The sequence below is a fragment of the Cololabis saira genome, chromosome 9, assembly GCF_033807715.1.
Source record: "Cololabis saira isolate AMF1-May2022 chromosome 9, fColSai1.1, whole genome shotgun sequence".
NCBI lineage: Eukaryota > Metazoa > Chordata > Actinopteri > Beloniformes > Belonidae > Cololabis > Cololabis saira.
The window spans coordinates 34,353,667-34,368,719 of record NC_084595.1 but is presented as its reverse complement, the minus strand read 5'-3'; the positions used below and the strand labels follow the sequence as shown (position 1 = coordinate 34,368,719).

Below are 15,053 nucleotides of genomic sequence, written 5' to 3'. Positions count from 1 at the left end.
AAGCATCCAGTTTCATCACATAAAATTGATAGTGACAAAGTAATTTATTTGATTTTATTACTTACTGTTTATTGTTTTTTTTCTAAAGAAATAGATCTCATTGGTTCATAAAGTTTTTTTTTGTGTCTTGGCCAGGAATTAATTCAAGAATTATGTCATCCTTGGTTTCTATTGATTTCCTACCCAAATGAAACTACATTCAATGATTCATTGAGTAACAGATGTTAATATGTTACAACCAGAATGAATCAAGCTGGAATATATTCATTTTCCTACCAGATTTAGCTAAACAGCGCAAAATTTCCAGGACGTGACTCCACGTTCTATATGTGCGGCTGCAATGATCTTTCAGGGAAATGAATCAAAACTGGTAGAGCATGCATTTCTCTTTCCTGTCTGCAGTAGTTTCTTTTATATGTCTCTGCATTGCAGTATTGTAGGTTACATAGAGGACTCTGTATAAGAGATCCATTTGTCTGTTCTCTACATTGTTTGAGTGCAAGGACCAGATCTAACTCAAAACTCAAAAAGATTAAGTACAACAGTTGAGTTCCTCTATAGACACATTTATAAAAATGCATGATATAATACAATGGTCAGAGTTTTTCCCCTTCATACAGTCTTATGTGCATTTCTTTGGTACCACAAGTATGATGTTGCACACATCAGAGATGTCTTACGGTAACTTAAAATTTATTTTTTTTAAATAATTTTCTGAAACGTTATGGATTGTCTGGCTCACAAAACCTCTCGTGTTGTCATGACGACCCTAGTGACTTAGTCCATTTCCATCACAGTCGGGCGTAGTTTTTTCCATTTTTCATGTTGTTATACTCGTGCCTGCTGTGCAGACTTGTGGTTGTTATCTCAACAATAACCCGACATTTTTCATGCCCACAAATATCAATATACTGCAAAACATGCAAAGATTCATCACGAACGTGAGTCTGAGGCCAGTCTGCACATCCTTGCAGCACATGCGCGCCTCAGTCCATCCCTGCGTACGACGACTCACACTCACAATCATAATCAGGGTCAACAAGAGGGTTGAAGGTTCAAGTAGGTGTCTGATAACCTGGGAGCTTCCACTGGGAGAGCCGGTGAAGATGAAAGGCCTCCCTAATGATCGACGCCACAATGGAGAGAGGGGGATATTTGGATTGGAGAATTAATTTTTTTTTTTTTTTTGAGGGGGGGAGCGTTTGCGTTGTACATTGGAAATTTAATTAGATGGAGGGGATTGTGAGGTAGCCGGGAATTTCACAGGAGCTTAGCTAGAAGTAAGGGAGAGAAAAGCGAGATGGAGATGTTGGAGAAAGAAATAAAAGACGGAGAGAGAGAGGCCAGGGAGGGGCAGTGCTCTGAGGTCCCCTTCTCTTCTTCCTAGACTAAATTGTTTAAATTCTATACCCTTCACTTCATTTGTTTGCTCCTCGCTCTTTTTTTTTTTGTTGAGCCGAGTAGAGAGAGGCCCCTGTGCTCTTGTGCCCCCCATACTACTCCCCCGCTTTTTTTTTCACCCTCACTTACCCCCTCCGTTCACATTCCTCTCGGCTTTGTTTTCCCCATGTTTGCTTATACACCACACACCCATGAGAGTGCACCCTTACCCACAATAAGCCCCCCTCCCTTTTTTTTTTTTTTGCCTTTGAATTAACCAGCTCTGGCTAATTATGCTTCCCCTTTTCTTTTCTCTCTGCGGCTTTTTTAAGACTAACCCTCTTTGGCAGGACTTAGATACACACAAGGTAGCTTTCTGTTCTGCTCCTCCAAACCACAGTGCGTGCCTGCCTGTCTGCGGGGGGTTTCTACATGTGTGTTTGTTTGGGGAGTGGTTGGTGTTTTTGTGGAAGTGTTATTCCAGGCATGTGTAATGGTTGATCTTGCACATATCTCCCCTCCTTTAAACCTCTGTGGTCTGCACAGGTATTTTCTTTGTTTCTTCAAGTCTGTCTCTGTTGGTTTATTCTATTCTATTTTGTTTTGTTTTTTTAAATTTTATCTGTTGTCTCAAGTTGGTCTTTTTTTCCATCTGTTTGCCAACTCTTACATTTTGGTGAATGTATTGATGTTGCATCATAGAGGAAAAAGAAAGAAAAAAAATGCATGCTGTGTTTTTTGGCTTTGTAGCTTAATTACACCTGATGATACGTTTATTCCCACTATTTAACTAATTTTCTGTCTATGGTTTGTATTGCAGGTATTTCTTTGCAGTGTTAGCCATCCTAACAGTTCTCGGAGTACTGAATGGATTGGTACTCCTCCCAGTATTACTATCGTACTTTGGGCCATATCCAGAGGTGAGATCTTGTAAAGTAAAAAAAGGGCCGCAGAGACTGTTGATGTTTTTAAAAAGAGGCTCAAGACCCATCTCTTTAATCAGGCTTTTAACTGACTCATTTAACTCTTTTACATTTTTTATGCTCACCCTTATTTTTATTGGATCTTACTACTCTGTTTTATATTTAGTTTATCCTTTTTTTATCATAATTTATTTTCATTGTTTTATCTTAATGTTTTATCTAAATATTTTAGTCGTTATTTATGGTCTATTTTATACATTTTACTGTCTTATTCCTTTAGTTTTTAATGTCTTGCTTTAATACATTTTATGTTTATGTTTTATGGAAAGCACTTTGTGTTACATTTTTTTGTATGAAAGGTGCTTTACAAATAAAGTTTGATTTGATTTGATTTGATTTGATTTGAAAGTACAGCAGCATGAAAACGGGACCCAAATCAGCCAGAACAACTGGATGTTTTTATTCAAAAGTGACTGCAGCTGGTCTGTGCCTTTTTTCTTCATCCGCCTTTTATTTCCTCTCATCGTTCAGGTATCACCAGCCGATGGCCGTAGCCGGTTACCGACCCCGTCTCCGGAGGCGCCTCCTCACGTGGTCCACTTCTCTGTCCATCCTCGCACAAATGCAGCCACCACTACCGGTACTTCTGGTGCAGCTTCGGACTCGTCAGACTCGGAGTACAGCTCTAACACCACGGGGTCTGGAGTCAGTCAGGAGGTGCCAAATATCAACCTGCACCGACAGAGAGGACAAACTCGAATGGAGGAGCAGCAGTACCACCTCCAAACCAGCAGAGGCAGAACAGCCAGGACAGAGGAGGAAAGAAGAGCTGGATCAGGACACAGGCGCTCTGCCAGACAGTCTGACCCACCTGCCCATACTGTGCCTTCGGTAGGAATATATCCACCGTTGAGGTGCTTGTATGATTTGTAACAGATTATAACATATTATAATGAGCATCTTCTTGTTCTACAGTCTGTCTCCTCTCAGGGTTGTGATTCTGGACTCCAGCATCGGGTTACTCAGCGAAGCAGCAGCAGGGACCTCAGGAGCCAGTCACACCGGCAGGCCCCGCCCCCGACCCGCCCTCGCACAGACGCTTTTGAAACTGCTACTGAGGCCGGGAGCCATCACGGCTCGCAGGGCCACAGAGAACACTCAGCAGGCCGCAGAGGTCGCTCTACCCAAAACCCACAACCTAACCACCACCTCCCACACCACCACTCCAACCTGACCCCATTTTGCCAACCCATTACCACGGTAACGGCGTCGGCCTCAGTCACCGTCGCAGTTCATCCGGCACCCCTGTCCAGCCAGGGCCCGGGATACGCTGCGACGGACAGTTACTGCTCACCGGGGCCGCAGGAGCCGCAGGAGCAGGAGGAGCAGGAGCCTACATTCCAGGACCCACACGTGCCGCTGTACACCCACACGGGGGCCAGAGGAGTCAAGGTGGAGACTGTGGAGCTCCAAGATCTGGAGTTTGAGGCAGCTGAGAGCGACAGAGGCAGAGGGGCTAGCTGAGGTGAGATTTAGGCCCCATCCACACAAAGACAAGCTCAGGCCTAAACACAAAAGTATTTTATAAAACCAGAGTATCATCCATACCAAGCCGCTGTTTTGGGGGCATGTAAACAATCATTTTTGAAACAAGGTTCCAGAGTGGAAAGATTTGAAGACGCCGTTTACCTGGCTCCGTTGTTACCGCCTCTCGGCAACTTTTTTGAGACGCTTGCATCATACACATCACTCATACTTCTGTGTTTACAGATTTCGGTGCAAGTGAGCATGCGCAATGTTTTTGCCGCTTTTTTTCCGTCAAAGCATCACGGCGCAACTATCAGGCCTCCCAGATAGAAAAATATGACGTGGTTTAATGTTGAAATGTGTTTAGGCAGAAATATTGAAATATTGAATCCATGTTGAAGCCTGGTCGGCCACAAACAACATATGGTGATTCAACGTATGTCGACCACTGAACAACATTGTTTCAATGACATGTTTTCAACATTGGTTATTGGCTAGAATTGGATGCTTGTTTGATGCTTGATCCAGCATCAATCGCCGACTTTAACCAAAAATCAACCTTTTTGACCATAATTCAACATTGAATTAACATCTTTTGCTATCTCGGCTGTATTTTACAGCATTTTCAGGCTTATTGAGCACATTCATGTGGATTCACACATTTCCTGACACGTATCCGTCTTTACGAAGAACTTTTTGAAATTATAAGCATTTCATCTTCGTGTGGTAATAGCCTTAAGCTTACTTACTGTAAGCAGATCTGCGTTTTCTGTTTCATCTTTTTCTGACACTAAACCTTCCATTTCATTTTTCAGTTCTGGAGAACAAAAGCACTCCGGCCAAAGATGGACTACTCTGTATTACTAAGCAGCTGACCAAGCTTGGCACCGCCCAGCTCAGCATCGCCCAACGTTGCTCGCTCCAACCCTATACTGCGAGAAGCTCGCCAGTGCTGCCATAATGGTGCTCATCGTTACTGTAAACCAGCGGACTATTGTTTTACATATTTTTATCTGTATTTAAAAGATGTATACATATGTAAATATGAACAAAAACTAGGTATAATTTTAGGAGCTGTAGAACTCCTCCAGTTAACAAACAGAGGCTACTATTTTCTATTTGTGTGTGTGTGTGTGTGTGTGTGTGTGTGTGTGTGTGTGTGTGTGTGTGTGTGTGTGTGTGTGTGTGTGTGTGTGTGTGTGTGTGTGTGTGTGTGAAGGTGTTAGATCTCTGATTATTCTTCACTTAACTGTGGAACTGTGTCATTAGGAAGCTTCATCAAGACAAAAATACCTGTCAGCATTCACTGTTGCTGCTTAAAATATTTTGAAATAATGTACACTTCTGACTCTATGCAAATATGTCTTTAAACAAAAGGAGAGATCTGTCTTGGTATATGTTTGCGGGTGCGTGAGAGGAGGGCATGTGTTGGGCTGTATAATGTGAAACAGCCTCAGTATTTTCTGGCTAATTCAACAGATAAATCCTCAGAGTACACTTCCATTTACACTCATTTAAAACATGAGGGAAATTGTTAAAATTCTCAAACAAAGCTATTGTATAAGTTGTGCTGTGCGTGGGTGTGTTTGTGCGTGTTTTTATTATTGTATAAAAGGTACGCTTGTAAAACTTTTTTTTCTTATCACAAACCTGTGGTAGTTATGAAACAATTACTGTTTTAACTTGACACGCCATGCGTGCTATTTAAGATGAGCTGATATGAAGAAATTTTAAAAATATGTTTTATTTCATCCTTGTTTTGTTTGTTTGATTGTCTTTCTTTTTTTTTTTTTTTAGTAATTGACTTAGAACCTGTTTCTGCACTCAGCTTTGTCTCACTGTCTGTTAGGCTGGTTGTATTTTACTGTAAGAGGTTTTGTATTTTATTTTTTTGTTTTAACCCTGGCAGGCTCTTAACAGGTTCTGTCTTGTATACTGACATGCGAGCAGTAAACACACCTCAGAAATTCACTCTACCTTTATGGGAACCTTCACATTACTGGTTCTTGAACAGGGTCAACACAGGGTGCTATCTCTGCGCCTTAAGTGGCTGTGTCTTGTGGATAAGCTAAAGCTCAGATTCTATACTGTATGACCCAATTCAAAATGGCACTTGACGGCATCTCACTCACAGGAATATCTCACCTGAAGTAGCTCTTTCTGTCCATTCGATAAGCTAGACCATGACGCCTGCTAAGGGCTAAGCCTTGAATGGCCTAGCAATACGCTTTGTGTGTGTCACAGTTTGTTTAGTCATTTACATGTGCAGGCTCATCCCCAAACTCTGTCTTTTCCCCCTTTTGTTTTGTGATAGTAAAGACAACTGGTCCTAGTTGGACCACAGACCCCAGCCCAGATAAATCCACAACATAATGCCATGACACTAATTGGATGTCTCCCATTCAGCTGCAAAATTGTGCAGGCCAGAGTTTTGTGGTGGGGCTGGGGGTGGGAGGCCGGCGGTGTCTCCGACGGCCGCTCTCTCCACCGGCATTGGCCAGTTTCTATCTGCATGTGTCGGTGCCAGAAGGCACACCCGTAACCTCGTCAGCCCCCTTTGGCCTGCCCACACACTCCCTCCACACCTCCAGTTTTTACACTCTCACTTCCTGTTGAACACTCGCAGCTCTTCCCAGAGGTCTTTGCAGTTTACCCCCTTCTGTTCAACAACTTACATCAGCTGCTTGCATGAATTAGGTTGTTCTGTTGGTTTTAAGGTTTCTCCCATTGTCACATTGGCAGCAGCGGAGGGACTCAAAGCAGGCAACTATTTTATTCATTTCTACATGTTTTTTGTTTGTTTGTTTGTTCGTTTGTTCAATTGTGATATTTATATTTTTGTAATATAAAATATGTTGGGTTTTTTTCTTTCATTATTGTTGTGATGCCAGTGGATAACAAATGCAGGGATTTTTAAGTCTATTGAAAAAAAACACTATTACAGTTTGATTTTTTTTTTTTTTTTTTTTTACATTAATGGACTCGACTCTGTATAAAGTGCTTACTAATGTTAAATAGGAAAAAAAAAAAAAGAATGTTTAACATTTTACACTACAGGTCTCATCATAGCTCTTAGAGGATTTTAAAAGGAAAAAAAAAATTCAGTGGTTCTTCCAGACTGTCATTTTGGTCTTGGTCGGCGTGGATTTATGCTGTTTTCAGTTACAAAGATAAATGTATGCCATATAATTTATTTATATGAAAATTTATTTTTGTAGTGTACATAGTAGTTGTCAAGGTATTTGACAGAAGTATATTTCTAAAGAGTTTATATGTAATGATATACCATAACAGAAAAAAAAGCCTTAAGGTGCACACTTTTGTTGCTAACTGTCTTGAGAGACAACATTGACACCTCCCCTTCAGTATTATGTTCCAGTCCGAGGAGAGAGACAGCTGTTTCTATGGGTTCGTCAGAGGCTAGCCATGAAAATAGTAAAAGTTGTACTAGCTCTCTAAAAAAAACAAAACAAAACAAAAAAAAATGTTCAAACACTGATAGAATTCTAACAAATGAAAATATAACTTATTTCCCTCTTTGTTCATAACTTTAAATAAATGAAAACTTAAAAAGATTGCTTCCGTGTGGCTGTAAGTTGTTTGTTCTGCAGGTAAACATGACCTCCCTGCATCCCTCTCTCCTATAAGCTCCCTCCCCTTCCAACGCCCCCTGCAGTGCACGACTCTGACATCTGGTCCCGGGCCCTGCTGCCCTCCACCAAAGCCCACCCAGCTCCGCCCCTGCAGTCCCCACCCCCACTCCCTATTCCTTATGATTTTGATTGACAGCTTTATAGACTGCAAGGAAATTGGTTGTAGTTACAATATAGCTGGCCTGTTCAGAGTAATGAAAAAGGGCATGTGCCTTGAGTTTGCTGCACTGACGGGAGAAGACTGAGAGCGTCTTGTCAGCTGCATGGGTGGCAAGCTATTTATGCTCCTGCGCGATGATTGTGAGAGAAAGCTTTAGCCACCCTGCAGCAAAGTGTCGCGATCAAAATGCAAGTACCCCCCCCCTCCCTCCATCTGTTGTTCCTAAACGCGATTAGGAGAGCAGTTTTCTAAGCTCCGAGCTCAACCTGACCCTCAGTGAGGCTAACAAACTCGCTGACCCTGGATCAGCAGTAAGAGGCAGGCAGTAGGCATGTAATTATCTTTTAAAGCCAATAAAAGCACCCAGCTCTCCTGTGTGCCGTCCAACCAGGGCAAAGAAGCAGGCACACATCTTACAAATGAGCGGGTGGGTTTCAAAAACTTGCTGCTTGGGTGTTGTATTGGGTTTTGAACTTTTTTAACTAGACTTGACTTTTTTTTAGTTTGTTGAACAAAGGAATAAAACAAATGCTCATGTTGAATGTGCAGTCAAGACACAAAGATGGAACTGGAAGAACGTGTATGTCAGGCAAGCATACTCAATTCCACAACAGTATCTCAAAGGCTGTTTTAGGTGCTAGGATGCAGACCATCTCTGAAAAAAAAGTGCCCACCCAATGGTTGTTGCAGGTGATATGGTTCATTGAGTTGTAATGTTATTAAGATCTCTTTCACCAGCCTTCCCCTCATCTGCTGGAAGACCCTGGGTCACCAGACTGACACCCCCCCTCCCCTGGCCCTGCTTTAGCCTTTAGCCCCCCTCACCTCTTACCTCCTCACAAACACATGCACACCCACACACATACACACACTTTGAGTTGCCCTCATATTCTCTGAAGAATACTTCAGCGAAGTTAACAAGCACCAGGTTGTTAATGAATAAGTGCTTCCGGTATACCTGTCCTCTCAGCCACTACAGGAGGGGTAGAAAGATGGAGGAAGCAATAAAGAGGAGGCAATAAAGACGTTTGCACTCTGTTGGACTTGTGAAGTGTTCAACTGTGGCTCTCTGTCCAGGCTGTACGACACTGGGGTACACACGTACAGCATAGCTTATCTTTGTTCTTATCTTTTGTACAGCATTTAAAAAGACAAAGGCATTTCCTAACTTCCATGCTCCAGTCCTTTTTTTTCCACCGACCTGTCTCCCTTCCTATCCCCATCCCTCGCTTACTCCCTGAAAGGCTTGTCCGTCGTCACCTGCCGGCTGAGCTAAACCCTCTAAGTGTATACTCTCCTCTACATGAATGATTGCTCTGTTGACATGACTTCACAGGACACACACATATGCACAAACACGATCCCTACCCCCCAGATCCCGGGTCTGAATTGCACATTCTTTATGAAATAAAAAAGGGGAGTTTAAGAATAAATCTGCAGGAAACATCATATGGTGTGTTGATATGACTCCAGATCCAGACAAAGAGGGGCTTTGCCCTGGAGGCCTCGAGACACCATGAAAATCATTCAGCCGTGAGCCTCTCCTGGCTTCTGTGTCCATGTGCGTTTTCAAGCAATGTATGCAAGGCAAAATGACAAAACTGCTGGGGATGCTGGTGTTTGGGGGGGCTGACCGTCAGATTAAAGGAGGAAAAACCTAACTGGGATTGAGTTTAGTTTGTTTTTTTGTTGTTTTATTTTTGGGGTGGGGGGTACATGTCTTGATTTGTCGTCGTCTTACTCCAAGACATAGATGATGACACCAAACAGCTTTCATATTGGGTCAATTGTCATTCTAGAGTCATTTTACGTTAAATTAGAGAACAATGCTCGGCAATGTAAAGATGACAGTATAAGAGTTACGTTTATTTCACTCATTCATTATGTTTTGCTGTTTTAAAAGTATAGTTTCAAGTCCATCAATTCTGAGGCACGAAAGCTATGCGGAAGGTTTCTGAGGCTCTGGCATCATGACAGAACTTGATTATTTTCTCTCTTGTGCTGCTCTTATGTTTTGCTGCCTCAAGGTGGGTGATTTCGGAAGGATTTTGGAACCTGTTTGACTCAGCTTGCTATTTCACATCCCGCAAAAGGCCTACACTCCTCTTAAATGTGTTCTTAAAAGACTTTCCCGTGTGCCAGCATGCACCTATGCACCTATATTTTACACTTATATGCTTATATAAGCATATAATCTTAAAAAAAAAACGTCCTGCAGGCTGCAGTGGTTCTTTTTTTCTTTCTTTCCTTTTTATAAAGACTATTGTAGCTACTTTTGTACTCTTCTGTCACCTGTCTTCAACTGGTCCAGAATCCAGGAGCTCACTAACAAAAACTACAGTACACTAACACGTTCGTCAAATTCTTGCCTGACTTCACAAGTAGTCTTTGCTCTGAGAGATTTGCTTTAAAAAACTTCTAAAAACTCATGGTTTTCAGTAATATACATGTACTGGTGTTTGTTATATCACACTTTGTCACTATATACAAACCAGTTCATATTTTAATTATATATATATATACATATATATATATATATATATATATATATATATATATATATATATATATATATATATATATATATATATATATATATATATATATATATATATATATATATATATATATATATATATATATATATATATATATATACATACACACACACATACATACCTGGCATGGTTGGAGTGACTGTTTATAGTTTTTGTTGAAGACATTTTCAGCCTGCTACGGCAGCTTTCCAGGAACTGTACAAGGGAAAATACTAAGATCTAGGGAAATAGAGCAGCATAGAGTGTGAAGGCATTGAAGGAATCACATGCAAATTCTAGAAACAGCTGACATGATTTAGAGTGCACATAGCAACATTTAAAGGCTTCTTCTGCAACACACATTGGCCTGCAGAGCCAAGGCTTGTTTGCATCTCTGTCACAACCTCCATCTCAATAAATAAAAGGAATAAAAAATGTATTTAATACTGTTCCAACATTATTATTGCATCTGGCTGCTGGTTATTCGGCCTGGCAACACAACAGATATATGCTGATGTGTTGCCATTTGTAGTGCTTTTCTTCAACTTTGACAGCCTCATGTTGCGGACCACCCTACTTGTGTAAAAGATCTACGACTGACTTTTGATATTGTTAGAAAAAAAGAAATAGACGTATAGTAACAACCACTGAAAGAGAAGTATTTAAAAAAAAAGAGTAATCAGGTCAGAAAGGAAAGCGCAGTGAAAGATTGGGAGTTAAGACAGATGGAAATTTGAGGGAAGAAGGGGGCGAGGGGGGTGGGTTGGTTGATGGTGCATGGGAGTAGCCGTATGAGAGTAATTATAATGACTGATGTTGTTTACTCCCATTTCCCCTCGCATCATTTATTTTGTGGAGGTGGAAAACCCACCCACATTTTCTTTGCGTTACAGACGTGCAGTGCAGAGTGGTGCCAAGCCATGTCATAATCCCCTCCCCTCTTCCGTTAATACTGGAAACATTTATCCTACCCTCAGCTTTCCGCACTCCTTCACTTATACTCTGCTGCCTTCCATTCCACTCCTTTTTGTCTTCCTCCTCACTTTCCATTTGTCTCTATCCATCTCTTTCTCGGCTCCCTCCTTTCATCCTCTTGTTTTCATTACTGCTGCGTTGACACGGCTGCGTGTGACTGCTGCAATGGGGCCGAGCACATGTAAGAAGTTAGCATGATGTACGGCCGTTTACACTGAGGATGACAAACTGAGGTCGGACGCTGTCATGCTTTCTTCCGTTTGTTTAATGTAGACCTGGTGGCATGCACACACGCACACACGCACGCGTGAGACCAGATGAGGGCCCACCACCCACCTCTACGTTTAAACGATGCACTTTATCTTTGCCAGCAAACATGCAACAATGTATGGAAACGGATGAGTCATCTTAAGTAATGGGGGGACATATGGGGGGGGAGAGAGGGGAAGAAAGAAAAACCTAAACTAAAAAATGTTCATCCATGGTAGCGTTAAGTAAGCATAGGGCTTTAGGAAGCCAAAATTAAACTTGCGATTGTCACAAGTCTTCAACAGCTTGTGCTGAGGAGAATCTTAAAGTGAGGCCCATAAAGAATAACATAGGGACAAATTACGAAAAAAAAGTACAGTGAAATTGAGGAGGGCCTTTCCCGGGTGATGATGGTATTCACTTTGGAATTTGCTAATGATCACTCCATTCACAAAGAGGCGAGGAAAGGAGTTTTTTTTTTTTCTTCCATCTGTGCTTATTGATTCTGGCACCATGACAGATGCCTAATGAGGAACAGGGCTGGAGGAAAGCTCTCAGGACCCCAGAGGCAGACTAAGTCTGTGCAAATGTACAGACGCATGTACAGAAAATAAATAGTGTGCTGATATGAGTATGTGCATGACCAAAGATGAGCTTTGATTGTATCAACAGACACTGAAGAGAAAGAGAATAACAGACCTAAACAATGACAACACTGACTTCACTGTCTGACTAAAGCCGCCAGAGGTATTTTTCACATATTAATGACAATACAAACTTCAGTAAAACCGATGGAAACTTAAGCCTTCTCAGCATGTAAAGCGGGACAGAACTGGGGTGATTACAGCAATAAAGCTACCCAACAGCAGATTGCTGTCTGTTTTCCAGTTATTTCCAGGAGTGCAACAGGGAAACATCTACACCAAAGCAGACACATCTGAAACAGCTCAATAAGTAAGAATGACAAATTTGACTTTCATTCACGGCTGCCAATGGTCACTTGTAAGACGGCAAACTCCCCAAGAAAGCCACACACACACATACTCAAGTACACTCAAACTTAAACAGAGACGTGATTGGAGGGGAAGCTGTTGGAGAGGGATTTGAGAGCAGGAAGTGTGTAATTATTGTGGACAGAAGCAGAGATAGATGGATGTGTTTGTGTTTAACACTCCCGCTCAATTTCCCTGCAATCTACTGGACTAATAGAAAGCAGGTGTCTATGTGCGTGTGAGAGGGTGCATAATACACTATTTCATGGTAGAAATGGACACCAGGCCCTAGTACTAGATTGGTTAGTAAAATAGGTTCTTGGAGGGTACTGTATACACTCACCGGCCACTGGTATACCTTGTAAAGTGGTGCCCTTTTATGTGGAGTACCAGGTGTACCAAATAAAGTGGCCAGTTACTGTAGCTGGAAGAACATTTAGCCTTTACAAATGAATAATCTAAATGATCACATTTCTCCTGGTGTTAAAAGACAAATAGTTAAGTCCAAATCAGGTTTCACATGTGATCCTTTTTCTTTTTTTCTTTGTTGGCTGGTTGTAAATGTGAAGTTACAACAACAATACAATAAAATGAGTACATCTATGTGTGTCTGTGTGTGTATTTTCATTTGGTCTCACATATTTTATCTAAAAAGGGACCTATTACAAGTAAAACGTTTGTTTGCATTTGCTTTAGAACAAATGTTTAGTTAACTAGTACCAAGTTAAAAACTCCAAGAGAAAAACCACAACCCCACCACTTTGTGTGGGGCCTCCTTCATCTGAGTGGTTCATAACTGCTGGGTATTGTTACAGTAGAGAGATATTTGACCTCCCCATCATTATTTCCATCTATGCTCGCCATATTATGTTTTAGTTTCCAAAAAATCTTCAAGATTCATGAATAAAATGCTTTTAAAAAAAGAGATCACCAGATTATTTTTCTTCACTTGCCTATATATATGTATCTACATATATTTATCTATATTTGTACATGTGTGCCATGACACAGAGCATCGCCAGAGTCTGTTGGAGGGAGAAAATAACTAAGTCTTGTAGAGTCACAGCAGAAGAGCCATGTTAGTAATGTCTTTGGTCCGGATCACGATTGAAACTAAATTGTCAGATGTTAGTGTACCACAGTGTCTAGGTGAGCCCAGAATACCATTAGCAGATTAATGCATAAGTTCTCCATGTTACTCTCTGGCAATTGTACAAGCTTTAAAAAAGTATATAAACAAATTAATCACTAAAGAAAAAGTTGTGTACTTTGTATACATACTTAATTGATAGTAGATATATTTGATCGGATTTCGTTATTTTTAAATGTGCTACATAAATAAATTTGACCTTGACTTTCAAAACTGACTGATTGCATGAGTTGTCTTCCCCACAAATTACTTCATGGATTATGTTTTTTTTTTCATACTGCTAAGGCTAAGATTTGTTATTTTCAAATGAAAAACAATGTCATAATGAGTCACAATGACTTGTAGCCTAGCTAAGTTGCATTTTCAGGTAAAAACTTACATAAGAGAATATGTGATTATTTCATATTTAATTCACTTTTCTTCTTTTTTTTTTTTTTTTTTTTTACAACAATTGAACTGAATTTATTTCCCCCACCCTCCACATCCCACCACCACCCCCAACCCATACTCTAAAATAACTGTGAACAGGTACAGCTTTCTATCTGGTGATGTGAAATAGCTGCAAGCATATCACTATACCAAACATGAAGCCTACATCTACACATCCAGACTCACACACAAACACTGTGTGACAACCCGTCTCTTGGCTTTATAATAATCACATAGTAGTTGTGCAATAAAAAAAAAAAAAACTGGTGGTTTACACTACATTTCCTCTTAACATTCATATGTGTGCCCATTCAAGCGAAGGCATGGCAGCATGCATCAGCTACCATAAATAAGCAAACGTACACGCTCACAAAAAAACAGTTTGTGGGTTTCCACTTTGGGCACATACCACATTCTCCCAATTTTTTTTTCTCCCTTTTAAAAAAAAATATATTGCCCGGGACTCTGTTCCAAACCAGCTTGCTGATGTTTTTACAGGATTTATACAAACAGTCTTAGACAAAGGCACACACAGCATCCTCCATGTGGGGTGATTTAACCCTGGTTGACCTGTACATCTGCCCAGCCAGGATACCAGGATGGAGCTGGCATGGAACATAGGCCAGCGGTTTGTGATTTCAATAGCTGTGCATAATATACATCACTGAGCACAGCATGTCTCATGTGATGGTATTCCAACATCAGCATTGCTTTGATTTGTTTATATAAAATGCAAAATAAAGATAAGGGTTTATCCAAGTTGGAGGAACAACAAATAAGACGAAAAGGTATGAGAAAGAGGTTTGTAGCTGATAGAATATTTTGACTTGTTTAGACTGTAAAATGTTACATTAACTCAACTTAAATAATATGATTTATTATGGTAGAACATGGTGTCAAAAGGTATATTCCTGGCATACATTTTCTAAATAACCTTGAAACAGATTAGCATAGTATAAGAAGAAGCCAAATAAACGGTGCCAGAGAATCTAAGAAAAGTAAAAGCAGCTGCCCAGAGTCTGAAGGTTATGTGGTCAAATGCATTTTAAGGAAAAGCATGAGAAAACCCTTTTGCACC

The 15,053-nt window shown here is 40.8% G+C and overlaps 1 protein-coding gene across 1 annotated transcript in view; it reads left to right on the top strand.

The window, feature by feature from the left end:
* Window positions 1–7,403, top strand: part of ptch1 (patched 1) — a 57,639-nt gene extending 50,236 nt beyond the window's left edge. Inside the window, exons 21-24 of the mRNA XM_061729352.1 lie at window positions 2,201–2,300; window positions 2,835–3,194; window positions 3,279–3,828; window positions 4,646–7,403. Of these exons, the coding sequence (XP_061585336.1) occupies window positions 2,201–2,300; window positions 2,835–3,194; window positions 3,279–3,827 (1,009 nt within the window). The 3' untranslated portion in view covers window position 3,828; window positions 4,646–7,403. The remainder of the gene's footprint in view (window positions 1–2,200; window positions 2,301–2,834; window positions 3,195–3,278; window positions 3,829–4,645) is intronic.
* Window positions 7,404–15,053: the final 7,650 nt, after the last annotated feature.